Source organism: Punctularia strigosozonata (assembly GCF_000264995.1).
Source record: "Punctularia strigosozonata HHB-11173 SS5 unplaced genomic scaffold PUNSTscaffold_3, whole genome shotgun sequence".
In the NCBI taxonomy this organism is placed as follows: domain Eukaryota; kingdom Fungi; phylum Basidiomycota; class Agaricomycetes; order Corticiales; family Punctulariaceae; genus Punctularia; species Punctularia strigosozonata.
Window position 1 is genome coordinate 2,063,336 of NW_006767435.1, and position 23,800 is coordinate 2,087,135.

Here is a 23,800-nt window from a genome sequence, read left to right on the forward strand (position 1 = left end):
AAGAAGATAGCACGTGTCGACGCGAATTGCTAAGTTCTGAGACAATCCCATGAGCAATTAGATTATTCAAGTACTTAAGGTCTACAGTAACTGAAGCTATAGTACCGAAGAATCGAAAACATGTTGGAGGTGTGCGATAGAGGGAGGACGGCGTGATGGGGCGTATATGACGATAAGTATTATCCGTGCTTGAAAACCTAGGAGTTTGGACATGGAAGGTGATGTGATGTTATGATTATGGTATGACCTCCTGAAGTGCGGAGAGGACAAGCGGGCCAATGAGTCATTGCACTCGGCTCTTCTCACTACACTGGAGGTGCAGCAGGCGGCGGCGAGTCAGGTCGGTTCATGTCACGATAGTCCTTCGCCATTATTGGCTTCGCGGGCGCCGCCTTGTGCTTCTTCTTCGTCTCAGCTGTAGTGCCTCGCTTCCTCTTAGATGCTGGATTCTCCTGTTCATCGTCCGTGCCCTCCGTGCTCGATACCCGCTTCTGTGCCTTTTTATAATTGGAATATGTAGCAGATATCTCGCCCTGCGTGCGCGTATTATCGCAATATGTGCACTGGCAGGTAGTTCGGCCACTGGATGTCGTGGGCTTGCCTTCCGCAAGCCATTTTGCATGGAAGAAGAACTCGGCCGGAGATCGAAATCGGTTCACAGTGAGAGAGCCTGGAAAAAGTGGCCAGGGAGTGAGTCCATAGGTTTCTTGACCAAGGGCAACCAGCGAATGGACTTGACTCACCACATAGGTAACAGTCCGTGCGCCAGTCATAATTATCCCCCTTCTTGTGCGTGAATAGCTTATACCCCTCCGGGAAGCTGATCAGCACACATCTGTCTGCCTTCACCGCGTCTAGGCAAGTGTCAGATCGTCATCTCGGAAACAATGGATATGGAGCAAACTTACACCCAGCGGGTATCAGCACTTGCTTTGCCAAGAACTTGCCGATCGCTCTCTTCCAATGGCTCTCTTGAGGGGTCCCAACCGCAACTTCGAAGTGATTGGTAGATGCAGTACTTGGGAGACCTGAGGGAGCAGGTTCTTTAACCTGCTTGGGCCACCGATCGGCAGAAGCATCCGTTCTGTTGATGATGATGCCACTGTTGCCACTATCGGCCATATGAACAGTGTAAGGATTCGAGGCGGGGAGGGTGGAGGGCATCTTTGGTGTATTTGTTTGAGACAACGTCTAGCAAGCGAGAATAACCGGGATGGTTGGGATTGGGAGCAACTTAGGAGGACAATGAGTCGGACAAAGACGGCCCTAACCCTACCTTTACTCAATTCACGTGATGAGAACGGCATGAAGGAGCATGAGGGTAAATTTGAAGGAGCGAGTACGTATTGCGGGATTTCTTGTCCTAAAGTACCGAGGCCTGATGGTTGTGGACTACCAAAAGCGCTCCTGCTACTGTATACTCTCTTGCTCAACGGTGAGCGTTAGAGGTACTCCACGGATTCAGTGGCGCACGGGCCGACGGGGGTCGTCGGAGTATTCCACGTGAACATCAGGGGTCGGATATTGTTCTTGACAATGCGCCTCCTCCGCCTACGTCCAGTCGCGGGCTTCAGGAGATTCAACGCCAGCCCGAGCACCCGATTCTTCGCCATGTCTACTGACGGAACAGCGCAAGCACCAGGTCCGATCGAAACCAGCATTCGGCAGAAAGTAAGACCTCTTTGCATTCGCCGAGGACACAAGTATCCACGCACACGCGGTCGCCTTCATATGAACGTAGCTTACAGAACTCCTGAACCCCACGGAGCTCACGATCACGAATGACTCCTGGCAACATCGGCACCACCGCGCTATGAAAGAACAAGGCGGGGGCAGTGGTGAGACGCGTGAGTGCTATTCTGCTCCTTGATTTCCAGACTCTCCATCCCGCAGAGGATATTTCATGATGCGTTTCATCATTTTGGGTTACATTGCCTCGTCTCGCCTCGGCCGCATGAAATGGAAATGCTGAACCCTGCTCTAAATTTCTTTGCGCGCGCAGATTTCTCCATCCAGATGGTGTCGGATGCTTTCAAGGGCAAGGCACGTACACACTCCAGCTTTACCCAACTCCTGCCGCGCCATCATCAAACGCGCAGCACGGGGACCTCAGACAGCATCGATAGCAGGATGGCTTACGACTTTGCTTCCCATCCAGACGACGATGCAGAGGCACCGACTCGTATATGCCGCACTTGCCGAGGAGCTGAATCGGGATGGGGGCGTTCACGCGCTCTCGCTCCAGACAAAGACCGCGGACGAAGCCAACAAGGCATAGAGTCCGCGACGCTCGGTGACGAACTCCGTGATGGTGTGCGAGACAGCTGTCTACCACCCGACGGCTGAATCTGGTGGCCATGGCCCGCGATGATCTCTTTCGCTTCTGCTGACAGAAAGTTAAAAATGCCACTTTTGACTTCATGCGGGTACCGACGCGTGGAGGCTCCTCAGGGCCGAACATTGCAAGTTATTCGCGTAATCTCGTAAGCCGTTCATCGGCTCGACTATGCACTTTATACATTTTGGGCGCCGCCGTCATCCATGTCATAACGACCGGACTCACTCTGCACGTTGTCCCAGCGATGAGCGAACTGCGTCTGCGTACTGGTGCGGTCTGCCCGTGTACGATGTGATTATCCCACTTCTGACGGTCTGTGAGGGCAAGTTTTTCGTGATCGCCGCGTCCTGTCAATCCTGAATCCTTTGAGCCGAGGCTCTTGGTATACTACGCATATGTTTCCAGTTGATTTGTTGGGTTCCCCTGTCGTCAAGCCAAGACCTCCGGCACTACTGCCGGCGGACTTCGTCCACCAACATGACCAAGAGCATCACCCGCGCAAACGCTGCCGTTCTCCAAGGATACGACAGACCGCGTCAACATGATTAGACCACGCAGCCCTCCACGTACTTAACCTCTGAGAGCGCAGGAATGAAATGTCTAAGCACAGTGAAGTGCTCGAGATAGGTGCATGTACATGTTTGAACAGCCGAAGACTAGTGTATCGAGCAGCACAGCCGCCACTCATCGCATTTCCTCAGTACACCGACCAGCGTCAGCTCAAGATTCATCGCATGGGTCGTAGACGCTGGCACTGCAATCCGCTGGTTGCTGAGCTTCCGTCTCGTCGACGGTCGTCGTAGTGAACATCGATCAGCACCGAAAGCACTTGATACCTCTGCCACGTTACCATGACGCGACCCTTGGCGACCCTCATCGCCGTCTCGCGAACGGGCGCAATGTCACCCCCACGTAACCCTTCGCAAGCCGCTGTCTCTCTGCGCTGTCTGTTGCCAGACGATAGCATTGCGCGGATTGGTTGAACACCGTGCCGGCCATGAGTCGCCTGCAGGCGAGTCCCGGATGCGCCGTACATGGATACACCCTGATCCTTCTTCAATGCATTGCAGAGGTTACGACCTGATCTGCGCTCTCGAATATAGGATCACCGTGAATCGTGCTTTGATTGCCATTGATCATCATCGCTACTACCATCGGGTGGGCTGGCCATCCCGGTGCTCCGCTCGGTATATATGGATCCTTGTCTCACCGAGGGCTCTTGTCTGTTCAGCCGCTGCATCCACCTCTCGCTTCTTTTCGCTTTCTTCTTCTTTCACCTTTCTTCTTTTTTCTTTCTCTCTATCACCAACTTCTTTCTCCAATGCAAGGTCGAGCGTCTTCATCCCCGGAGCCTGAAGCGCCCTACCCCAGTCGACAGGGCCGACTCACACTACCACCTATCAGAGATCTGTTTCGCGAGGAACTCGCACTTCCTCGCCGGCCTCCAGCCAACACTGCGACGCCTGACCTTGCACGATCCCCTTCTGGATCGTTCTCCCGCCTTCGCCTTTCTTCCGTTGATGATGGACGGAACGACCCGACTTATTACCAGTCGAGTCCTTCTTTCACCCCGAGACCTTACACCGGTGCCGGACACGGATCCTTGGTACGCGACTCGATTCATTTAACGCACCGTGTAAATCTGATCGCAGCTCCTTTAGTTCCATCCCTCGTCCGCGTCAACGGGAACACCATCAACTGCCACTTCTTCCTTTTTGTTGGCCACGCCCCCTCCGACATTCATTCATCCGTTCCAAAACCCCGAGATCGCGGATCCCACCATCCGTCGGTCGTCATTCCCGAACATCGCGTCGTCATCCTCACTCCAGTTTCCAGAGGGTGCACGCGGGCGAAGCTACTCAGACACGCTGCACCCGAGCACCAGCGGCTACGGACAATGCTCTCCTTATGACTATATGCGCACTCCGTACGCCTCGCACGGCGCGCCGCGCGTGTACGCTGGATCCCCAATGGGCCCACATGGCGAACACGCTCATCGCATGCCCAGCGGCCTTGTCGGCCCCGAACCAGAATACGGCGCGCCTACCGGGATGTATAGGGCACCGTCCACCAGCGAAATTCCCGCTCCGGTACCCGGTCCGAGCACTCGAGGAGCGAGATATGACTGCAGCTACTGCGGGAAAACGTTCAACCGCCCCAGCAGCTTGAAGGTGTGTCCTCGTCCTACTACACGATGCTGTCGACAAGACTCACGGAATGCATTGTTGCAATCAGATTCATATCAATTCGCATACAAAGGAGAAGCGTACGTCATAACTTACTTATCGCAACGCATGTCTGACATGACTGCCATGTTTCTAGCCTTCCAATGCCCTGTCGAAGGCTGCGGACGTGCCTTCAGTGTTCTCAGCAACATGCGCCGGCATGCACGTGTTCACTCGCAGCCCAAGCGACCTCGCCGGGGCTCCCAGTCAAGCGCAGAGGGATCCTCGAACCCGGTCACGGAGGATGAGGAGGACGAGAAGCCGATGGAGGCATAGTCGGCCTTCTAAGGCCTGGCCGTCGCAAAGGCATACTGCGGCCCCTTTACGACACCCTCATCCCCAAGGCAAGCACTGCACCGTTGGAATGTCAATCCCTCCCGGCGATCGCGTCCGCGCCGCAACTACGATAACGACATGTTACGAACCTACACTTACGCCATGCCGGCTCCGATATCTCGGCACACCATCACGATCCACCTCAGCTGGCTTCGCGCGCGAACATCATCTCGCCGCAGCTCAGTCGTAACAAAAACCTCCTCAGAGCCATCGTCTTCCGAAGACTGCATTACTACAGACTCTCACGAGAACATTACGCTCTCACTGCATTACATAGCTCCCCTGCATCATGCATCCGCACCTCAGCCAGACTAACCCATTCCGCATCGCAGTCAGCTGAGTACCGCACCAACACTCGCATTTGCATCATTCGCATTGTACACCCTGCATCTTCCAGTCCTTCCACTGATGTTGTATTTCGCAAGTCATTCGTCGTATTTATTCGCATGTTTATTCATATATTTATTCCGTTATTTATTCTTGGCACCTTTCGCCGTTTGTACTACTATGCGTCATGCGCGTCCGTTTTTTTGGCAACGTTACGGCACCAAAGGTTCCTGTACAGGCGTGTACGATATGTATGTAACCAAAAGAGGATTCATGCATCGAAGCGGACTGATGTCAAGGGAAGGCGCCAGAGAGAACTTGGTGGTATTCATACCTCGTCACCAGCCCCACAGCTATCCTTCACCCCCATTGGCGGAGTCATCATCTGCTTCTTCTACCGATTCATAGTCGACGTCTACCAGATCACCCTCATCTGCACCTGTCTGATCCTTGCCTCTTGCCTGTTGATCCTTGTACATCTGCACCAGGAACTCCGCGGTGGACGCCTCCTCAGTAGTCTTATCGATACGAATTTTGATAAATCGAGGAAACCGCAGACTGCATCCTCTGGAGGAAATCATTCCGATACCGGCAACTGACACTGGACTCAGCGTTACACTATCGACGCATGATTATGGTCAGAAAACATCCGATACTGCAATGTGGTCAACACTCACTCTGCCCCCCTTATTTCCCAGACTTCGACTGGTTTGAAGTAGACTTCAGGCTTGAGCCCTGGTTTACATTAATCAAAGCGTCTCCTTCAGTTCCGCGGCAGGAAACACAATTGATGAGATCCCACCGCCGGTTTCAACTTGCCAGATGTTTCTCGACGCGCAATTATCTGATCCGGGTGCATACTTCTCCCGCAGGGCCTAGGTTCAATCTTTAAATAATAAGATCCCGCCTAGCCGAGATTCGAGCTGAACCTTATAGAATGTATCCGTGAAACCTGGCATCCTTCACGTCAGTTCTATTTCTGGATTGTATGTTGCAGGTAGAGCACCAACCTGACATGCATTTGCACATGGCAACAAGCTGTCCGGTGGAAGCGTCCCGCACGGCGAGTAAGATAGGCGACCACCTACCATAAAAGCTCAGCGGTTCACAGCATGTATCTTGCTCACTGGCCATACCATTGTGCTTTCCTACCGTTCCCATGCCATGCACCTACCGGCACCAGGTCCAGAGAATCACCTAAACCACTAACGTAATCCTTCTTTAACTTGAGCCATGCCGACGTCCTCTTGTCTATAAACGAAGTTCACGTTGCCGAATCGTCATGTCCGGATGACTGCACCGTACCTGGCTCGTACGTTGCAGGCAAGGGCTTGCGTCGAGATTTGCTTTGATGAGGGCCGGTTCCATCATGAACTTCGCCGCTGTCAAGAAGCTATGTCCGGATTCTTCAGCCGATCGGACCAGCGATGAGCACAACATACATGCCTTGATCATCAGGCCCTCACAGCGGCTTTCCACGGCTTGTTGCCAAAACTCTTCGACATAATCCCTTCCTTGTTCGCTACCGCAGCTTTCTACGTGATCGAACCTCGCGATCCCTGGCCCCAAAGGCACGAAAGGAGTGAAATGCGTGTGAAGGAGTTCTCGACGTTTACGAAAGGGTTCACAGAGCAGGACCTGAGCAGATCCGGGCCATTCATTGGTGGGCCAACAACTTTATGGTCGACAATACTCACCTTGGAATTCAGATACATGAGGTCGAACGCGAAGACACATACGGCTATCTTGACTTCAGCGCTTGACTGCACCTTACGCGCCCTATTCGATAGCTCTTGAAATGAACGGATAGATCCGTCTTCGGCATCTACAGCCACAACCTCAGCGTCCAGAATGAACGACTCCTTATCCGGAGATGTCTCGTATATATGGTTCATCAGGGCAACGACGTCTGGGTACTGAAGGTTCAAAACCTCCGCGTGTCAGAAAATGGGATAGCTGACAAAGAAGCACTGAGAACAAGAGGAGCCCAACCTTTTCCGTCATGTCCTCGAGGTGCCGAGAAAATATCTTGACGTGGGTAACGCCAGGTTCGGCCCATACATGTACCTAGGATCCATCAGTCTGATAGTCCGACGAGCCCAGAGGAAACACAGACCTGAGCACGCTGTCCATCGTACCTGAAAATCCGGTGAGTATCTAATGAATAGGAAAGGCTATATGGAGCAAATTACTTGAACTCCGCCACAAACGGCAAGTCTTCAAATCGCTCGTAGATTTCGTCAAGCGAACGCGTGGGAGAGCCGAGTGTCGGATGTAGCGGGATGCCTGCAATGGGAATAAGCCAGTAGAACTCTGGACTCGGCCTGCAGAATGACTCGCCAACAGCCAGCGGTACCCGATCTATGATGCCGTCTAGGCCCCCCTCCAGGAGCGCGGACACGATTGCATTGTAGTCGGGTCTTTGCACGAACGTCTTCTTGATGAGCGCTTCGGATTCAGTCATCTGGGCGCCGATACGCTTTCGTGCCTCGTCCGCGCTCTCGTCGTCACATATAGCCTGAGCTAGTAGCTCGGCGGATGCATGATATCGAGATTCGCCTGCTATAGATATATTGAGTGTTGGCGGGGAGGTGAGCACAATGCTGCGTGCGAGCGCCGTGAGTACAGTGATGCGCGCTGCTCCCACCCGGTTATTTTGACAGAGCGACCGGACGAGATAGCGTGTTTCCTCGCCCTTCGCGGCGATGAGCAGCTTCTCAACGATGGCCTGCTTCTGTTTCGCAGCGCCTTCTCCTTTCGCGCTGGCAATTTTCAGCATTCCTCCATGGACGCCAGTAATGGTCAACGGGGGATGGGGAAGTAGAGTTCTAACGTTGCTCTTGGCCTCAAATGCGACGTCCCCTTACCTCGAAATATCAGCGACGCGCCCGAGAAGAACCTGAATGAACATGCTCCAACCTGGATCACCATGTTTATTGTATAAGGTCTTCAGCGCAGCGGACGTGAGACCAGAGATATGCTGAATGGCGCGATGGAGCACCGCTGGTCCTAGTCCGAGTTCCACGGCGGAATATGGCGGTGATAGGGTGTTTGAAAGAAGCCAGAGGGCGGGCAGCAAAGAGGCCGCATCATATCGGAGCAGCATACGCAACCCATTCGTGATGGTATTCAATATGCGGATTCGTGAGCGCGTCTGAGATAATGTGGCGAAGAGATGGGTTAGAAAGGAGAACGGGGCAGGGCTGGAGGACCTCCATGGGCATGCAGTCAAATCGAGGGATAGAGGGTCGATGTCAAGGATGGAATATCCAGGAACGGCAGATCCTGAGTCTAACGTGATAGACGAGAGAGTGAGCCCCGAGAACTTGGCTGCTGTCTTCGGTGTTGGTGACCGGGGTACTGCAGGTTGAACGGTGGATGTCCTGTGCGAACTCGGAGCGGGAGGGTCGTCCAAGAGGTCAACGTCTATGATCTCAGCAGCGCAGTCTGCCTTGAGCTTGCTACTGCTTTGCCGAACGTTTGACAACGCCGACGGCTGGTCAACACCGCGCTCATCCGCGGACTGCTTGCCCTTCGGATTGCTCTCGGTTTCCTGCCGACCGCCTGTGGCCGTCTTGCGTGGGGAAGAGTGAAAGAATCTATCTAGACTATTTTGACCTGACGTGAGCTTAGGCTTTTTGCGAGGCGTAGATTGTCCGCTCGTCGTTCGTTTGGACATGTGGATGGATGAAGGCTCGATCAACTGGACACCTACGCGGTTAAACGGGGGGCTGTGCAACTGTACTGCAAGCGTGGGAGAATCTATTCAATGTTCAAGAGACTTTGTGGCGTATCGCCACCACGGCTATCGCTTCCCGTGATAATCTGGGAGGCACCGATTCTAAGACACGCTCTTTGCGATAATATTTGATCGCGGCCTCGATAGCGTAGATATCGCTTTGGATTGGGATAGTCTGAAACGCTTCCGGAAGACCGCATCACCCCTCTTGGCAATTCGATAAGATTCGCATAGATCCCGCAAACCCGCACTTCCCACCTAGCTGAACTTGCTGCACCAGTGCCCGCTTCTGGGTGTGGTTCTTACTCGTCGGAACCTGAGAAGCCGTACGCATCTCCATACAATTCTGTCATCGGACCAGGAACAAGAGAGAGACGTTCCTTGGTGCGTAAGGCACGGCAGCATCATGCACAAAACGTGTCGGAATCGCATTGCATATAACTCGTTGATAAATCGGCTGGTACTCGCTTGCACACAAGAACAGTATCCGGCCCGGAACTCCTAGTTCTTCTGAAAATACACACTGTGGACCGCATACGGCTGCGATCCTAGCAACAAATGAAGCTGACGAGCAGCAGCATGGTCGCCATAGGAGCTTAACATTCCCGAATACGGATTAAACGGTAAAACTTCGACGAGCTCACGATGCTATCGGTCTGCCCTGTGCTCGAGCATGAAACCGAAGGAAGATGCCGTTAAACAGGCGCTAGAAACCCTACAACTAAACCTACTTTGTGATTCCGATATTCCAGGACGTCTCAGTGACAGGCACCAAACGCAGGGTACCCCGTCAGCAGATGGCAGATGGACCCGCGCAGCACGAGGAACGGTTCGCCGGGATGGGAACGGCTCCGACGCGACGACTCCAGTCGAGCTTCGTGGCAAGGGAGATCTCGCCATCGTTCCGTGGTTCATTTACCTCAGCGTTGGATCATGGACCCGCGCTGTGGAGATAATCCCCCTCTGATTCCGGTGGTCCAAATCTGCGGGGATGATCCCTCTTGACACCGTGAGATAGGTTCCGGGAAGGCTATGTCGTTGTTCGGAGGAGGAGTATAAACCATCGCTCATTGGACGTTGCGCGGTTCTCGGCGGAAGGTGTATGAAAATCTCGGGGTTGAAGGGTTCCGCCATCGCTAAGTATTGCTTACGGGCGTGTGTAGTTGCTGTGGGTACGCCGGGCGCCTCGCCGCAGGCAGACTACGTTATGGCGCTCCGGAAAACGCGCAGATCTAGAGTTTGACGGTCCTTGGCCAGCTGCGGGCTGGACTGCTCACGCGTGGGCTTCCCTGCACCGACCGGATCACAGGGTGGGCCCACGATGAGAAAGATAGGCGGTCTTTTGAGAACCCGACCTTTCAAGGCAAGGACCACGGGCGTACTGCTCAGCGTCATCCTGAATCATGGGGCCCGTAGTTATGGGAACACTTCTGTAAGCTCCCGCTGAGAGCAGGTCCAGGGAACGGTGCGCAGGACAGATGTCGGAAGCACTCGACGGTCAGACTTCTGGTACTGCGAGGGCCATGGGAAGGCAGACAAGGTGTGCAAGAATCTACGAGAGAGAGTTTGACAAGAGGACTAGCCATGGACGGCATAAGTCGATGAGCGCATGCAAGGCGAATGCTGGACAATGGCAGCGGCAGGTGCAATCAATCATTCGGCTGAGGGCCGCGTCGGGAGTGCAAATACGTATAGCGGGTAAGTGACGTGCGCTCTCCGTTGTCTCATTTCTGTGGGGGTCAGCATCTCAGCATTGGGCAGTGCCCTCGGCGGAACGCCACAAAAGGGTGTGTCATGGGCTTCGTGGACCTGGATACATATGTCCAAAAATTCGGGGCGAAGTGATCGATTCGGTGCCTTACGCAGATTCTGGCCCATCGGCTGCCTTTGGCCTAGTTGGCTTCGGCCTTCTTACCTGTTCCGTTTGCCAGGCCCTACTTTAGGAATAGTGCTAGTTATCCCAAGCTGTGCCAACCATTCACGCCAATGATGCATGAATCGAGCCCGCCCCGATCTCGTGCCATCAAAATCAAGTCCATTTGGATCCTTGTATATATATCCGACACCGCGCGCCCAAAGACGAAAACCCTGCACCAACTTCATCGTCTCTGCCGCACCCGGACACCATGTCGGATCGTCGCTACTACACCAACGGCGGCAACGGCGTCTATCAGCAGACGCAGTGGAACGGAGCATCGGGATACGGCACATACCCTGCGTCGTCTGCCCAGTATGCTTCCGCCAGCTATTCGTCCTCGGCAGGAGGCGTACCCCCACAATCGCCTGTCAACTACCAACTCGCCGCTCAGCACAATGGAACACCATCGGCATATTACCAGCCTGGCCACGGCGTCTACGCACCCGTTCCGCAACGGCCAGGCATGTCGGCGCCACACCAGCAGTACCCACCGAACGGGCTTGCGATCAACGTTCCTCCACCATCGCCGGAGCACTCCCGTGCGCAACAAGTCTCATCGCCGTATTCCAGTCGATCCGGAGGTTATACCTCCGCGAGTCCGAACTCGCCAACGATGGCGTACTCTCCACCCCCATATGGCCATCCAATGAGCAATCCGCAATATCCAGCGTCGCCCCAGCGCCCCTACGCATGCGATATGTGCGCGCTGTCTTTCAATCGTCAACACGATTTGAAGCGCCACCGGGATACTCATACCGGTGAAAAGCCGTTCCTCTGTAACGGCGGATGTGGGAAGACGTTCACCCGTAAGGTGAGGGGCTCAGCCAGCCTTGCAACTGGTACGCTCAAAAAAGCTGATCTCCCGTTCAGGACGCTTTGAAACGCCATCAGGTAAGCGAGGGTCATGAAAATTGCAGAATCCCGCTGATACAATCGAGTCTAGCTCGTCAAACGATGTGGAACCGATGAGGCTTGAAGCGCGCATCTGCTTCCATCTTGTACGTCAACGATCCTTCGGCAGAGACACGTGTCTTACCGTCAAAATCACTATAGATTGCTATTTTCTTGTCATTATACAATGTACAACGCAGGCACCGAACTTTTCATCGATCTTTGCTGAAACCTGGATCATACGTATACGTTATTAGCTGTGCATTAATTGGGTAGTCGGGATGGCGTACATAATCCTTAGAGATACCATCCGCCTACGTAGTCCGCTAGTCGGACGCGCCCGCCAAGTCCTTCTCGAGCACCCATGCAGCGTGGGGCTCGATCCTCTTGTAATAGTCAGGTATCACTCCTGCTTCTTTGAAACCGTGTCGCTCGTAGAACCGTTTGGCGTCCACGTTGGAGACCTGCACGTGAAGATATATGCGGCGTATGCGCGGCTTCGAGTTCTCTGCAGCGGCAAGGATGCTTTGCAAGGTTCGGGATCCAACACCCTTCGAACGATACGGCTGATACGCATCAGTACCCGGTACTAAATCAATACTCAGTGTACTCACAGCAAGCACGCCCATGGTCATCAGGTACAGATCCGTCTTGTCATCTCTCTTCTCGAATCGGCAGCATATAGTTCCAACCTGCAGACTGTGTATCAACAATGTGGGCATGCATCTAGAATCCGAGAATCCTCACGGGGATATCATTGTAGTATACTGAGCAGAAGTTGAGCGCAAGATTACGTTATTTCATACCGCTGTCCATACCCAGCTTGCAATAATCTTCCGCCTGCGGCAGAAGCACGTCCTGATAGAATTTTTCGCTGTACTTGATAGGGAACAGCACCGAGTTAAGTTTGCGGACGGTCCCTGTCGCTCGTCAGGACTAGTTTGGCGTCGGCATCGTGTCGGAAGAGCATGCTAACCAAGATTGTTCGGAGTGAGCGACGCAAAGGATACGCGTGTCGAAGTGGTCATGGTTGTCGACAAAGCTCGAGCGCGTCACGCGCCGCGTCCCCCGTCATCGAAGCTTGTCTAGGGCCTTACCATGATTTACTTCAGCCAGCGAATACGATGGAAGATCAGTAGTCTAGTGTCGTCGCTGTCCTGTACTGTCGCCCGCAAGCCATATACTCAGGCGAGTCCACTGTGCACCAATTCAATACATGCTCAGACCACTGTCATGCCCCCTGAACGCTAATCCACCTGTACTATCGTTAAAGCCCGCATGCACCGAGATAATCAATGAATCTTGACGCTCTGCTTAATATGCTATAGCAGGATCACTACTCCGTCAACTGGCCGCCCACATCGCCGTTGGTCTCGACTGTCGACTCAGCCGCGCTGTTATTTTTGCGCCTATCCGCCTGCTCATCATACATCCTATTGGTCATGCTTAGACCGGGCACGGCACGGGCCCTCGTGCTGTCCTGTCTCTATTTATACGTGCATACCTTCCCGCATGTTTCATTCCGGACATGGTTCAAGGGGATACCGCCCTTTGGTCTAGCCATTCCGGGATCTATTCGCGGGCGAGAACGAAATATTCGGAATCTCACAACAGATCATTGACCTTATGGACTCACTGACACCATAGGAATGTGCAACACACGAAATGATACTGAATGCGCATACATTGTCGGCTTTGCCTTGACAGCAGGCACTATTTTACGCAATATCGACTCGGTCACGCCGGGCTCCACAGTGACCGGCATGCTATGTACGATTCCATCAAAGATTTGACGGACGCGCATGCTTTGGTGCTGTAAACAAGACATGAGGACCAGGACGTTCGGAAGCCCGTGGTCATCTTCGACAGCGCCATCCCTCGGTTCCAGGATGTTGGTTCTTCGATAGGAGCGATCCGTTGCGACATTCACGCATCTCTATCGAGGCTGCGCACGGCTCTTTGCAAACTGTTACCTTCCCCTGCATTTAAGTTGGTTGGTATAGCGACTCACGGAAGAGGTGGGCTCGCTGAACGAAAATATCTTGCCACCGGCGCTTGCAAAAAACCGACTCCGTTCCGAGCGGCCTTCAATCAGTGTCATTGACTAACGCCAATGGCAATACTTTCCCTAAATTTCCACTTTTTCCCACTGGAGCGAATGGTCATGATGATTTCAGCTTAGGATAAAGCGCCAAGCATCGGAATGATTCAATGTAAAGCAAGACGGTGATGTGAGATATCTACTTCGATTTCGGGTGATACTACTCCTGGCTCGATGGTTCACTTTCAGTACGTATACACTGATAGCAGAAGACGACCGGTACCGATCCTCGCACACCGCCCGAAAATTTGGAGATTACATTTACGGGTGAGTAGAGTACAGTGTATCGCGTATACTGTTGTGCCTGTCGTAGGCGCTTTTGTCGGAGGATGGGTGTCGTATACTGGGGCAGGTGGCTTTCAGCCGTATCTGAACATCCCGACGGCATCTACCTGCTGCCTGATCATGATTGTACTCTACTAGTAACACCAGAAAGCATAAAGTCTGCAAGTCTTCTCCTTGTGTAGACATTGAAGTGCCGTCGGTGTACAATCAGTACGATCTTGAGATCGCAACCCTCAGTGGTTGATATACAGTCATATGCAAACTATCCCGCACTAATGCCGTCCTGGTGTCATTGCATATTCGATGGTTCTCACTCTGTGTCCGCGATGACTCACCAAATGTTTTAACCTTTCAGCATGCCATGTCTCTGAGTCTCTGAGTTTGGGCGACCTTGAGCGGCGAGACGTATTTCTGATGCATGTTTCTATACAGTGTGAAGCGCCAGAGCTCGATCGTATGCATGGACAGAGCCTTCCTGTTTGTAAGCGGCCGATGATCTTTAGAATTTCTCGTCGACGCAAGCATTATAGCGAAACACCGCTGTGTATCCCACCCGCCAAGACATCACTAGCAACGTAACGACATGCCCTTTTCAACTTAACGTCTTCGTGGTCCGAGAAACCAAGGCATTATTGCTCTCTCTCACAGGGTACAATATCGCCCTGCTAGAACACTCCAGAACACGAAACAAGACCCACAATTACAACGCCGCATTAGTCCGATTATTTACTGTCCTTTCCTATCCCTTTTTTCGGAGGGGGTGCCCAGCCCCAGACCTCCCGAATCCACCGGCCCATTGGTACTTCCTTCTGCATGTTTTCCACGATCCAGGGATGTTCTAGCATTTCTTCCGGAGTCGGACGCACGGTCGCAGAATGTATGAGCCTGCGAAAGAAGATCAGACACTGAGGCGCACGTGATCTGCGATACTCACGTTGTCTTGATGAAGTCCTTGAACGTCTCCGACCAATGTATGCCATCTTCGTCCTCAAGACAAGGTGGCTAAAGTTCGACGTGTCAGTGAGAGCAAGATCCCATATTTGTGGTACGACAGTACCTCGCTCTGGGTGATATACATCATCAAATCGATGGGCGGAAGATCGTTCGGGAAGGGGAATCGGTTCATGACCAACTCAAGCAACGATATTCCCGTCGACCAAACGTCGGATCTAATGGTATATTCGTGCCCAGAGATACGTTCAGGCTGTGTCGCACCCATGTCAGTATTCTGCGCCGCAGCCAGTTATACGAGCAATCAACGCTTACGGCCATATAAAAACTTGTTCCCGTGAAGGTCCCAGCGTGGGAATTGACAAGTTCACCGGATACACCGAAGTCACAAAGCTTGACTACGCCTTCACGAGACAGTAGAATGTTTGATGGCTTGATGTCCCTGTGTATCGTCTTCTTCGAATGGAGATATGCGAGGCCTTGCAACACGCCCTCCGCCAGCCTCCCTGCAACCTTCTCGCCGACTCGAGCGTTGCGCTCCTTGATCCTCTTCCCAATGGCTTCCAGACTCTTTCCTTCGCAGAAGTCCATCAGAACCTTGACTTCGCTGCTGCTCGGGCTGATGTATGCCCCGTAGAAGTGAATGATGTTTCGATGAGAGGCGGATGACACGATCGACAGCTCTCGAAGCAGTTGCTTCATGGGCGCCTCATGTGTGGTGATGGTCTTCCGTGCCATGGTGACCCCGGTACGCTTATCCCTCACGAGATGTACCGCACCTCCAGCACCTTCACCTAACCGATCCAACTCTTCCAGATACTCGTCACTCCACTGGATCGCCTGCCCATCCGCAGGCGGCACTCGTCTCGCCTCCTCGTCGACGGTGTTCGAGACCTCAGGTTCCGGCGTCTGGTCTTGCACAGTCGACACCCTCGACGACGAAGTTCTTCGCTCGATATCCTGCAGCGTCTTGCGAATCGGCTCTAAAGTGTCTAAAGGACCTGGTTTGGGCGTCGACGGAGGGCGAAGGGTTGGTTCGTTGATACCCTCGCCAGACTGCTCTTGTGGCGTCGGCCCATCAAAGTAGCCGCCGGTGAACGCGCTCTTCCCCTCGGCGATGGGAATGTTAAGCTTCAACAGACCCTTCGGTTTGTCAGGTTTGGGCGCTGTTCCCGAGACTTGAAGCGAGAGTGAGGGAGTTGAGGATGCCCCAGGTATTTGTAGTGAAAGGGAGGGCGTCGGTGAGCGCGAACGTGGTGTAATGAGTGAGGGTGGCGCGAGCGAGCCCGACGCGCTCGAGGGTTCCCGAGCTCCAGAGACCTTGCGGATGTTGAGAGGGGTGATCTCCGGAAGGGCATACGGAGCTGGGGAGGAGGAGCGTTGGATATCACGGGGCCCATGAGGCCTTGAGGGGTTTGGCGCAGCCATCGCCATCAGCAGCGGTCTCTGCTAGACCTGTAGCAGTTCCTGTTGACGGAGATCGCGTCAGATCAGGCTGACTTGTCTCGTTCAAACGCCGAGCGAAAGACAGAGAGAGTAACGCCCACGACGGCTCTTTAGAAATGCGCAATATCGAGGTACTCACTGTGTTACACTAGTATCAGTGGAGAGGACAATGGGAGACGCGCAACGGTCGTCGGCGGCACTTATAGGCGCAGCGGCCTCAGCGGCTTCGATAGAATGTTCCTTTGGATGATAACGCAGTAGGGTGAACGAGTGAGATAGCAGAGCGTTTGCAGCGAGAGGTCTGTTATATCCAGCAAAGAGGGGATCGGTGCGACTGAGAAAGGCTATCGGTCCGCAGTTGTCCACCTACGCCCGCCATCCCATCATTACTGCCCACACGGCGCTGGACTCTGATTGACCAGATCCTTCTGACACGCCTCTCAGATCATCGACGAAGACCATGCAACGACGCTGAGTCCTCAGGATACGAGATGGCTAAAGCTCCGGTTGAGGACGTTGTCCACTGGTTTCAGCCGTCTCGCGATCGCTGGCTTGGCAACAACATTGGCTTGAATCACGCTACGACCTGGACCAGCTCTCTGCTACAGCGCCCTTCGACCGCGTCTCCCAATAGGGTGCGCACTGCCAATTCGCCGCCGTAAACTCTTAAGGCGGAACGCCCGTCAGGTCCCCCTGCCGATCACTTGTAGGCAGACCTTTGTTCCATGAGCCCTGACTATGAATATCCCCCTGCTGGACGCAGTATATCTACAGGAAAGTTGAGCGTCGCGCGGTACGCAACCAGACAGTGCCCGTGGATCAGAGTTCGTTGTGGACATATCGAGGACAGGAGGTCGGATGTCGCAGGTGGCGAATGCGCGCATGTTTTCGTTACGATCAGATGGCGATGCATCAGTCCTATAATCCGGATGCCTCCTTCCCGTGTAACGTCGAGAAGCACAAATCCCGGCAGGTTGGGTGCGAGAAAGCAAAATGAGCAGGACGCGATTCGAACGCGCGAGGGCGAACCCATCACGGAGTAGTTTCCTAAACGTGACGCCTTAGACCACTCGGCCACCTGCCCAATAACGAACGGATTGCATAAAGAGTACAAGACTACATTCAAAGAAGCTCAGGTTTAAGTCGGCACGCTGTCGACAATGCCGGGAGGATCGACCTCAAGCTCAATCCACGGAAAGGCTCACGGGTGCGAACTAGTGCGGGCCTCTGTAGGTAGCTACATATGCACGTCTCCGAGAACTACAGCACCCACTACTGACACTTTGCGCGTGCACCAGATCCCTCAGTCAATCTTTCCAAAAGTGCAATGAGAAACTACAAGCCACATTATGGGTCGTCGTGCTGGTGGCTGCTAACAATATTCTTGTCAGCCCATTCTGTGGGTCAAACGTATATCACAATACGTACCTCGAGTGAAAGCCTTCTATGAACTCGAGCACGCTTCAATTTATGGGGGTGGACCAGCAGGAAAAAATGGCTACGTCGAACTAGACCGTGGAGCGGTGTAATAGAGAGGATTATCAGATAAAACAGGGATGACCGCTCGGGTTATCAGATAACACGGGAGCATCTGGTGAAACATTCGGCCGAGCGTTCTCGGCGGCCTTGTGGTGCCTGATATCACGGGAGGCCCCATACGTGCTCTGATTTCCTTTACTTTCAATCCTGCAAGGTGGCTTAGCAAGGATGAGAACCCTAAGGGACGCGTAAATGGAGCTGCTCTATGCCCAGGCACCGTGATCAGCATGGTAGGTAGGTAGATTCCTTCCAGGATGTCATAAATGAAATACGCACTTTGTACAGGAACAAAATACCAGTCGGAGCAGGTGGATACTCGCGCCGGCCCCGGCCCTCGTCCGTTCCGGGCACACCCGCGCATGAAGTTTTTTTTTTTTTTTTTTTTTTTTTTTGAGTGGCGCTTACTTGTGAGTATGGCCTACCCGTTGACCGGTCTCGCCGTTCACGGGTGGCCGCGCGATGGGTTCCTGAGGAGTTAAACCCCGGTAGACGTCAAAGACTTTCTTTCACTAAACGACACGGCGCCGACGGTATCGTCGACCCTATTCAACAAGACATCATCGATGCCCCTCCCGCCACTGGGAGCTTGGTTGGAGATGAGGAGTATAAGGAAAAAGACATCGAACTCTCTGCCGGACATGATCCCAATGACCCCGTCTACCCCGCCCAGTCGCTAAACGCCGGAGAGCAACATCTCGATGGCCTTTCGGACCAGAATGCCCAGGCCGGTGTCAAGCAGGCAGCGGCTGTGACTCAGACATGGACCAAGAAATCTCTGATAATCTGTTATATATTGCAAGTAGTTTCGACGCGCTCCATGTTCCGAAGCTGATATGATCCTTGTAGCATGTTCGGGCTTTATATGGTCAACGCCTTCCAATCGTCCATCACGGGCAACTTGTCCGCCTACATTACGAGTGGCTTCGAGTCCCACTCGCTCATTCCCGTCATTGCCATCGTGTCAAACGTCATGAGCGCGGCTTCGTATATGCCAGTCGCCAAGGTGCTCAACCTTTGGGACCGCTCCGTCGGTCTCGCAGTCATGACAGCTTTTGCGACGCTGGGCCTGATACTGTCGGCAACGTGCAATGATATTGGGACCTATTGTGCCGCTCAGGTATGTTAGCATGCGTGTATGGCCTCCTTCAATTAGCTAATGCATCGATACATCGGATAGGTCTTCTATGGCATTGGCTTCGCTGGGATGATTTTCAGCGTCGACGTAATCACTGCGGACACCTCGACGCTCAAGTCTCGAGGCTTAGCTTACGCCTTCACCTCGTCGCCGTACATTATTACCGCATACGCCGGCTCAAAGGCGTCAGAACGCTTTTACGACAACAACTGGCGGTGGGGTTATGGATGTTTTGCCATTATTCTGCCCTTCGTCGCCGCGCCGCTCCTGGCTACTCTTCAATACAACAAACGTAAGGCGATCAAGAAGGGCTTGCTCGCGGAGCGAGAGAGCAGCGGCCGCTCCGTGATTAAGTCAATCGTCTACTACACTATTGAATTTGACGGTGAGTGAGAAGCCAGTCGGCAGACAGTCGAATCTCATCGTTCTTTAGTCCTGGGAATCTTCCTTCTGGCCGGGGGTCTCGTAATCTTCCTTCTCCCTTTCTCCATCATTGAAGAATACGGGAATTCGTGGCGTTCGGCTGGATTCATTGCGATGGTGATCGTGGGCTTCTTCATGCTCGTCGCTTTTGCCTTGGTCGAACGTTACGTGGCGCCGAAGCCATTCATCCCGTATGAGCTTCTCAGCTCGCGAACTGTTCTCGGCGCCTGTCTTCTGGACTTCACGTACCAGATCTCATATTATTGCTGGGGTACGACATCACCCCCTCGTACTCACTCGTTGCGGTCCTAACAGAATACACAGATGATTACTTCACCTCGTACCTCCAGGTGGTCTACGACACATCCATCTCTACCGCGGGTTACATCAGCTCCATCTTCGATGTCGTCAACGGGGTGTGGCTTTTCGGTGTCGGTTTTCTGATTTGCCGTACGGGACGCTTCAGGTGGCTACTCGCCCTTTCAGTGCCACTTTTCATCCTCTTCGAGGGTCTCCTCATCTACTTCCGGGAGCCCGGACACAGCATCGGTTACATCGTCATGTGCCAAGTATTCATGGCCATCGGAGGTGGGGCGATCATCATCGGCGAGCAAGTCGCGGTGCTCGCGGCTTCGACGCAGAACAACAACGCCGCCGTTCTCGCCCTCCTCGGCGTGTTCGGTTACATAGGCGGTGCGGTCGGCAGTGCCGTTTCTGGCGCGATCTGGACAAACACCTTGCCCGGGGCGTTGCAGAAATACCTCCCCGCGGACACCCTCCCCGAATGGGAGGACATCTACAACGACCTCGCCAAGCAGCTCAGCTATCCTGTTGGAGACCCGACGCGAACGGCCATCCAGCACGCTTATGCTGAAGCTCAGAGCCGCATGTTGATCGCTGGCACCGCATTCATGGCGCTCGCGTTGGTTTGGGTGTTCCTCATCAAGAACATTAAGGTGTCCGAGCTGGAGCAGGTCAAGGGCGTGTTGTTCTGAACGTCGCCATGGACGCAGCGAATATGGCCGATATTCGGCGCTTGATGCAGCCTACTAATAGCGTACGTAACGTACTTACAAAAAGGGCATCCACTTATTCATATGAAACTAACATGAAGTCGTTGCGCATGATACTATGTTCCTGGAAGTCTCCCAATGTAGCATCGTACGCATTGAATGTTCTCAAGGAAGCTTGTACTACCGGCCAAGGTGATGCCAGGTGATAGAAGAGACAGTCCCGGCGTCGAGACGGATTATATCGACATTTTCGCGAGGAAGAATACGAAAGAGTGCATCAGAGTGCAAGGGGTTTGCCGCAGAAACCTGAACCAGTTCCCGGCACTGTTCCGAGGGTGGACGTTATAGGGGCGGACGGTATCGTTCGCTCACCCTGCGTGAACCGGGCAGGTTTCTTCAGAGAACGTGCGCGTTCGAGGGTGCCGTACCGCTTATCTGAGCGCATCCCGAACGTGTTCTTGGCGATGGGGCGCCGCAGGCAGTTCTGCATGATTCGGAGGTTACGTCAGTTATGCCCTTTGGCACCAGGGGGGAACCCATGGGTATGATCGCGTTTCGCCATGCGGTAGGAGCGCACATCGTAGGTCATCGTAGACGGACGAGATGTGAAAGCCATGCCATGGATCCCGTGAAGGAAAGCGATGAACGCATCGGAAGCCAGACCCTGCGGAATGAGGCCTGAGGTTCGAGACCTGACAAACAGCAAAGATCGACGAAACCATTCAAATGCTACGCAGAGCCCGTGTTACAGAAAGCAGGATGCAGGCGATGAGGCCAAATGACCGTTAATTCAATGGACTTGTGCCGATGGAATAAGCTCGGCGAGCAGAGGGAAGTCCGGGAACTGCCGCGCCGCCTGCCACCTGCGATCGACCCTGATTTGCTGTAACTGGAAGCTTGCTCGCTGGAAGCCGCAGCCAATACCCTGAGTTGGGTGATTGCCATATAGCAGGAGCCGTGTAAGGCAGAGTTGATGGCGAGTCTGCAGTGTCGCGATGCTTATCAGCCTGCGAGGGTACAGAGGCGGGATACACAGATCGCAGCTTTCGCAGCAGTCAAAGTCCGTTCAACGTCCGATGTTCATCTCCAAGACACGGAGGGGTGCTTGACGTATTACGTGGCTATATAAAGACGAGCTGCGGCGGATACGAAAGGTAGATAACATGGAAGGGAAGCAGGATGGTGTCATGACGCTTGCTAGATGAGCGCTGAGACCCGTGCATGGAAGAAACGTGGATAACACGGAAGCGCGAGTCAGACAGTCGGCCACGTCGAGAGTTGAGGCACGTTGGGCAGATAGAGATGCATCTGACCAACTGCCGGGAGAAGCTAAGGGAAGTGATATGAGCACGTCAAGACGGGAGAATTCCAAGGGCGGTGAAGGACTGGTGCGGTTGCATTCAATCTCGTACAGATGGCTGCGATGGCGCGTGCGTCAGGTCCGACGAGCTCCTTTCATGAGGCTGTCAAGTCTCCACAGTAGAGAACCGGAACGCGATGCACTTGTTCAGCAGTGGCGAATCGAATGAGAAAGAACCCGTTTCATGTGAGTCCGATCTGGGCGAGAAGGGTGGGATAGGCACGCTTGCGCCCTCAGGAAGGCCGTCGAAGAGCTATCAGCCTTTCTTGCTTAAGTTCTTATCGTACGTGGGCACCAGGTGAAGGGAGAACAAACGTTCATCGATGCATCGATGACTGCTGGAGGAAGCCTGCGGAAGCTAGCGCCGCCGGGACGCGATCTTGTTCGCAGCGCGAGAGCGAGATATACTCGGGTGTGCCAAGATCTGTGCTGATGCGTCGGTTCAGGACGCTGCTTCCGGGAGAGCGCGCGATACGGATGTGCATATATATGTCAACGCCTGATATTGAGTTATATGGAGATCGCGATATCATGGGTGTTGGTCTGGTAGTGCTTCCGTTCATTCCCTCGGCGAATCAATATATGGCCACATATCACGGTTTGCATACAGGGGTGCATATCGCGAGTTTATGCTTCTTGCACCAGGAGGCAAAGACGTCAGCGGGTTTCCCTCGTAGACTCACGATGTCGCAATTGTTCCGGCGCAAAAAAATGATGAAAGATGTCCGGCGATATCCAATCAAGACAGGAGGCTGCTGGTGGTGGTGGCAAACCTCCGAAAACGGATTGCTGGCGCTTGCAGGCAGAGAACGGCAACGTGACATGGCCGAGGCTCCTTCACCGAATTGAATGAGTTGAGAGGAGATGGGCGCGTGCACGCTGGTGCGTCCCTCGGGCAGGTGCCATATTTTCGCGGGTCGCGGACGTGCATATGATCCGGGCAGCACGCACTCTGCGGCGACGGGATGCAGTGCGTCCCTCGAGCTGTACATATCCTCCTGCCCACGCACAGGGGGATCCGGCGCTCGATCGCCCTCTCCGAGACGCCAGTTGACTCGCAGGGGCGCGGCGAAGACGCCATCTCCCGGATCCGCAGCACGGACAATAGCCCAAGGGAGCGGTGACGAAGGCGGAAGGGGTTAGGTGGGAGGCACTGCCTTGGTCACTCGCATCGCCTCGTGTTCTCTCGTGGGCTGCGCGGACCCGCGTCGGTCAACGGGTGTGTGCGCCCAGTCATCCCATGTGGTCGGCCGAGCGGGAGTGCGTCCTCCGGGGGCCCATCGCTGTCCCGGAACTGGAAAATTTGGGCGCCAGAGTCACGATGGGAAGCTGGGGCACCGCCGAATACGGTAAAGCCGTCGGTCGAAGCGCTCGAGTCAAGCGCCGGACACCACCTCCTCCCGGGGTCCTCGGCGTTGAGTCGCGCCTCGTGTCGACGAGACGAGCACGAAGCTTGAGGAATGCGGACACCAAGCTCATAGATGGGTACGAGATATCGACAGCATGCTGTGAATGTGCTTTTGTGCGCGCAGGGAGGGGTTGCGAGGGCGCGGCAGATGCGGGAGAAGGAGGTGGCGGGGGCAAGTGATCGGGGTCCGATGAGTCAAGCTGAGGTTGGTCTTAAGGCTGGGGCATGGGCGGCGCCGAAACCCCTACGCCACACGAATCCGCTACCTCACCACTTGCGCCGTCCTCGCAGCCTCCACCAGCTTATTGATCTAGTCGACAGCGTTCCCAGTCCTCCTTTGCGGTTGCAAAAAGGACCCCTTTAGC

The 23,800-nt window shown here is 54.0% G+C and overlaps 8 protein-coding genes and 1 non-coding gene across 9 annotated transcripts; 4 read left to right on the plus strand and 5 right to left on the minus strand.

Moving 5' to 3' along the window:
- Positions 1-59: 59 nt before the first annotated feature.
- On the minus strand, positions 60-1,213 carry PUNSTDRAFT_119065 (uncharacterized protein). The gene is made up of 3 exons (XM_007381303.1): positions 909-1,213; positions 744-854; positions 60-670 (listed from the first exon to the last, which is right to left on the minus strand). The coding sequence occupies exons 1-3, from the start codon at positions 1,162-1,164 to the stop codon at positions 306-308; spliced, it is 732 nt and encodes a 243-aa protein (XP_007381365.1). The 5' UTR covers positions 1,165-1,213; the 3' UTR covers positions 60-305.
- A 327-nt stretch (positions 1,214-1,540) lies between these two features.
- PUNSTDRAFT_119066 (bola-like protein) lies at positions 1,541-2,554 on the plus strand. Its single transcript, XM_007381304.1, has 4 exons — positions 1,541-1,671; positions 1,742-1,847; positions 2,003-2,043; positions 2,159-2,554. The coding sequence occupies exons 1-4, from the start codon at positions 1,612-1,614 to the stop codon at positions 2,276-2,278; spliced, it is 327 nt and encodes a 108-aa protein (XP_007381366.1). The 5' UTR covers positions 1,541-1,611; the 3' UTR covers positions 2,279-2,554.
- A 1,552-nt stretch (positions 2,555-4,106) lies between these two features.
- PUNSTDRAFT_119067 (uncharacterized protein) lies at positions 4,107-5,147 on the plus strand. Its single transcript, XM_007381305.1, has 3 exons — positions 4,107-4,509; positions 4,574-4,604; positions 4,661-5,147. The coding sequence occupies exons 1-3, from the start codon at positions 4,255-4,257 to the stop codon at positions 4,837-4,839; spliced, it is 465 nt and encodes a 154-aa protein (XP_007381367.1). The 5' UTR covers positions 4,107-4,254; the 3' UTR covers positions 4,840-5,147.
- Positions 5,148-5,579: 432 nt separating this feature from the next.
- Positions 5,580-8,905, minus strand: PUNSTDRAFT_62767 (DNA ligase; the record flags this gene model as incomplete). The annotated part of the gene is made up of 14 exons (XM_007381306.1): positions 5,580-5,844; positions 5,904-5,961; positions 6,029-6,101; positions 6,156-6,178; positions 6,237-6,310; positions 6,363-6,477; positions 6,532-6,608; positions 6,662-6,864; positions 6,924-7,142; positions 7,219-7,293; positions 7,343-7,364; positions 7,419-8,088; positions 8,146-8,687; positions 8,751-8,905. 14 exons carry the CDS (start codon positions 8,903-8,905, stop codon positions 5,580-5,582), a joined length of 2,571 nt encoding a protein of 856 aa, XP_007381368.1.
- A 2,654-nt stretch (positions 8,906-11,559) lies between these two features.
- On the plus strand, positions 11,560-11,774 carry PUNSTDRAFT_16568 (uncharacterized protein; the record flags this gene model as incomplete). The annotated part of the gene is made up of 2 exons (XM_007381307.1): positions 11,560-11,694; positions 11,754-11,774. Coding segments are annotated over 2 exons (156 nt in total), but the record flags the coding sequence as incomplete, so codon positions are not given.
- Positions 11,775-12,100: 326 nt separating this feature from the next.
- PUNSTDRAFT_131994 (N-acetyltransferase NAT13) lies at positions 12,101-12,802 on the minus strand (the record flags this gene model as incomplete). The annotated part of the gene is made up of 5 exons (XM_007381308.1): positions 12,101-12,340; positions 12,389-12,466; positions 12,522-12,541; positions 12,593-12,694; positions 12,751-12,802. 5 exons carry the CDS (start codon positions 12,800-12,802, stop codon positions 12,101-12,103), a joined length of 492 nt encoding a protein of 163 aa, XP_007381370.1.
- Positions 12,803-14,882: 2,080 nt separating this feature from the next.
- PUNSTDRAFT_63321 (kinase-like protein) lies at positions 14,883-15,942 on the minus strand (the record flags this gene model as incomplete). The annotated part of the gene is made up of 4 exons (XM_007381309.1): positions 14,883-15,045; positions 15,095-15,162; positions 15,218-15,364; positions 15,427-15,942. Coding segments are annotated over 4 exons (894 nt in total), but the record flags the coding sequence as incomplete, so codon positions are not given.
- Positions 15,943-17,551: 1,609 nt separating this feature from the next.
- On the minus strand, positions 17,552-17,641 carry PUNSTDRAFT_t30. Its single transcript has one exon. It is a non-coding gene; the product is annotated as a tRNA-Leu (tRNA).
- Positions 17,642-18,943: 1,302 nt separating this feature from the next.
- PUNSTDRAFT_142077 (MFS general substrate transporter) lies at positions 18,944-20,772 on the plus strand (the record flags this gene model as incomplete). The annotated part of the gene is made up of 4 exons (XM_007381310.1): positions 18,944-19,213; positions 19,274-19,616; positions 19,665-19,925; positions 19,979-20,772. 4 exons carry the CDS (start codon positions 18,944-18,946, stop codon positions 20,647-20,649), a joined length of 1,545 nt encoding a protein of 514 aa, XP_007381372.1. The 3' UTR covers positions 20,650-20,772.
- Positions 20,773-23,800: the final 3,028 nt, after the last annotated feature.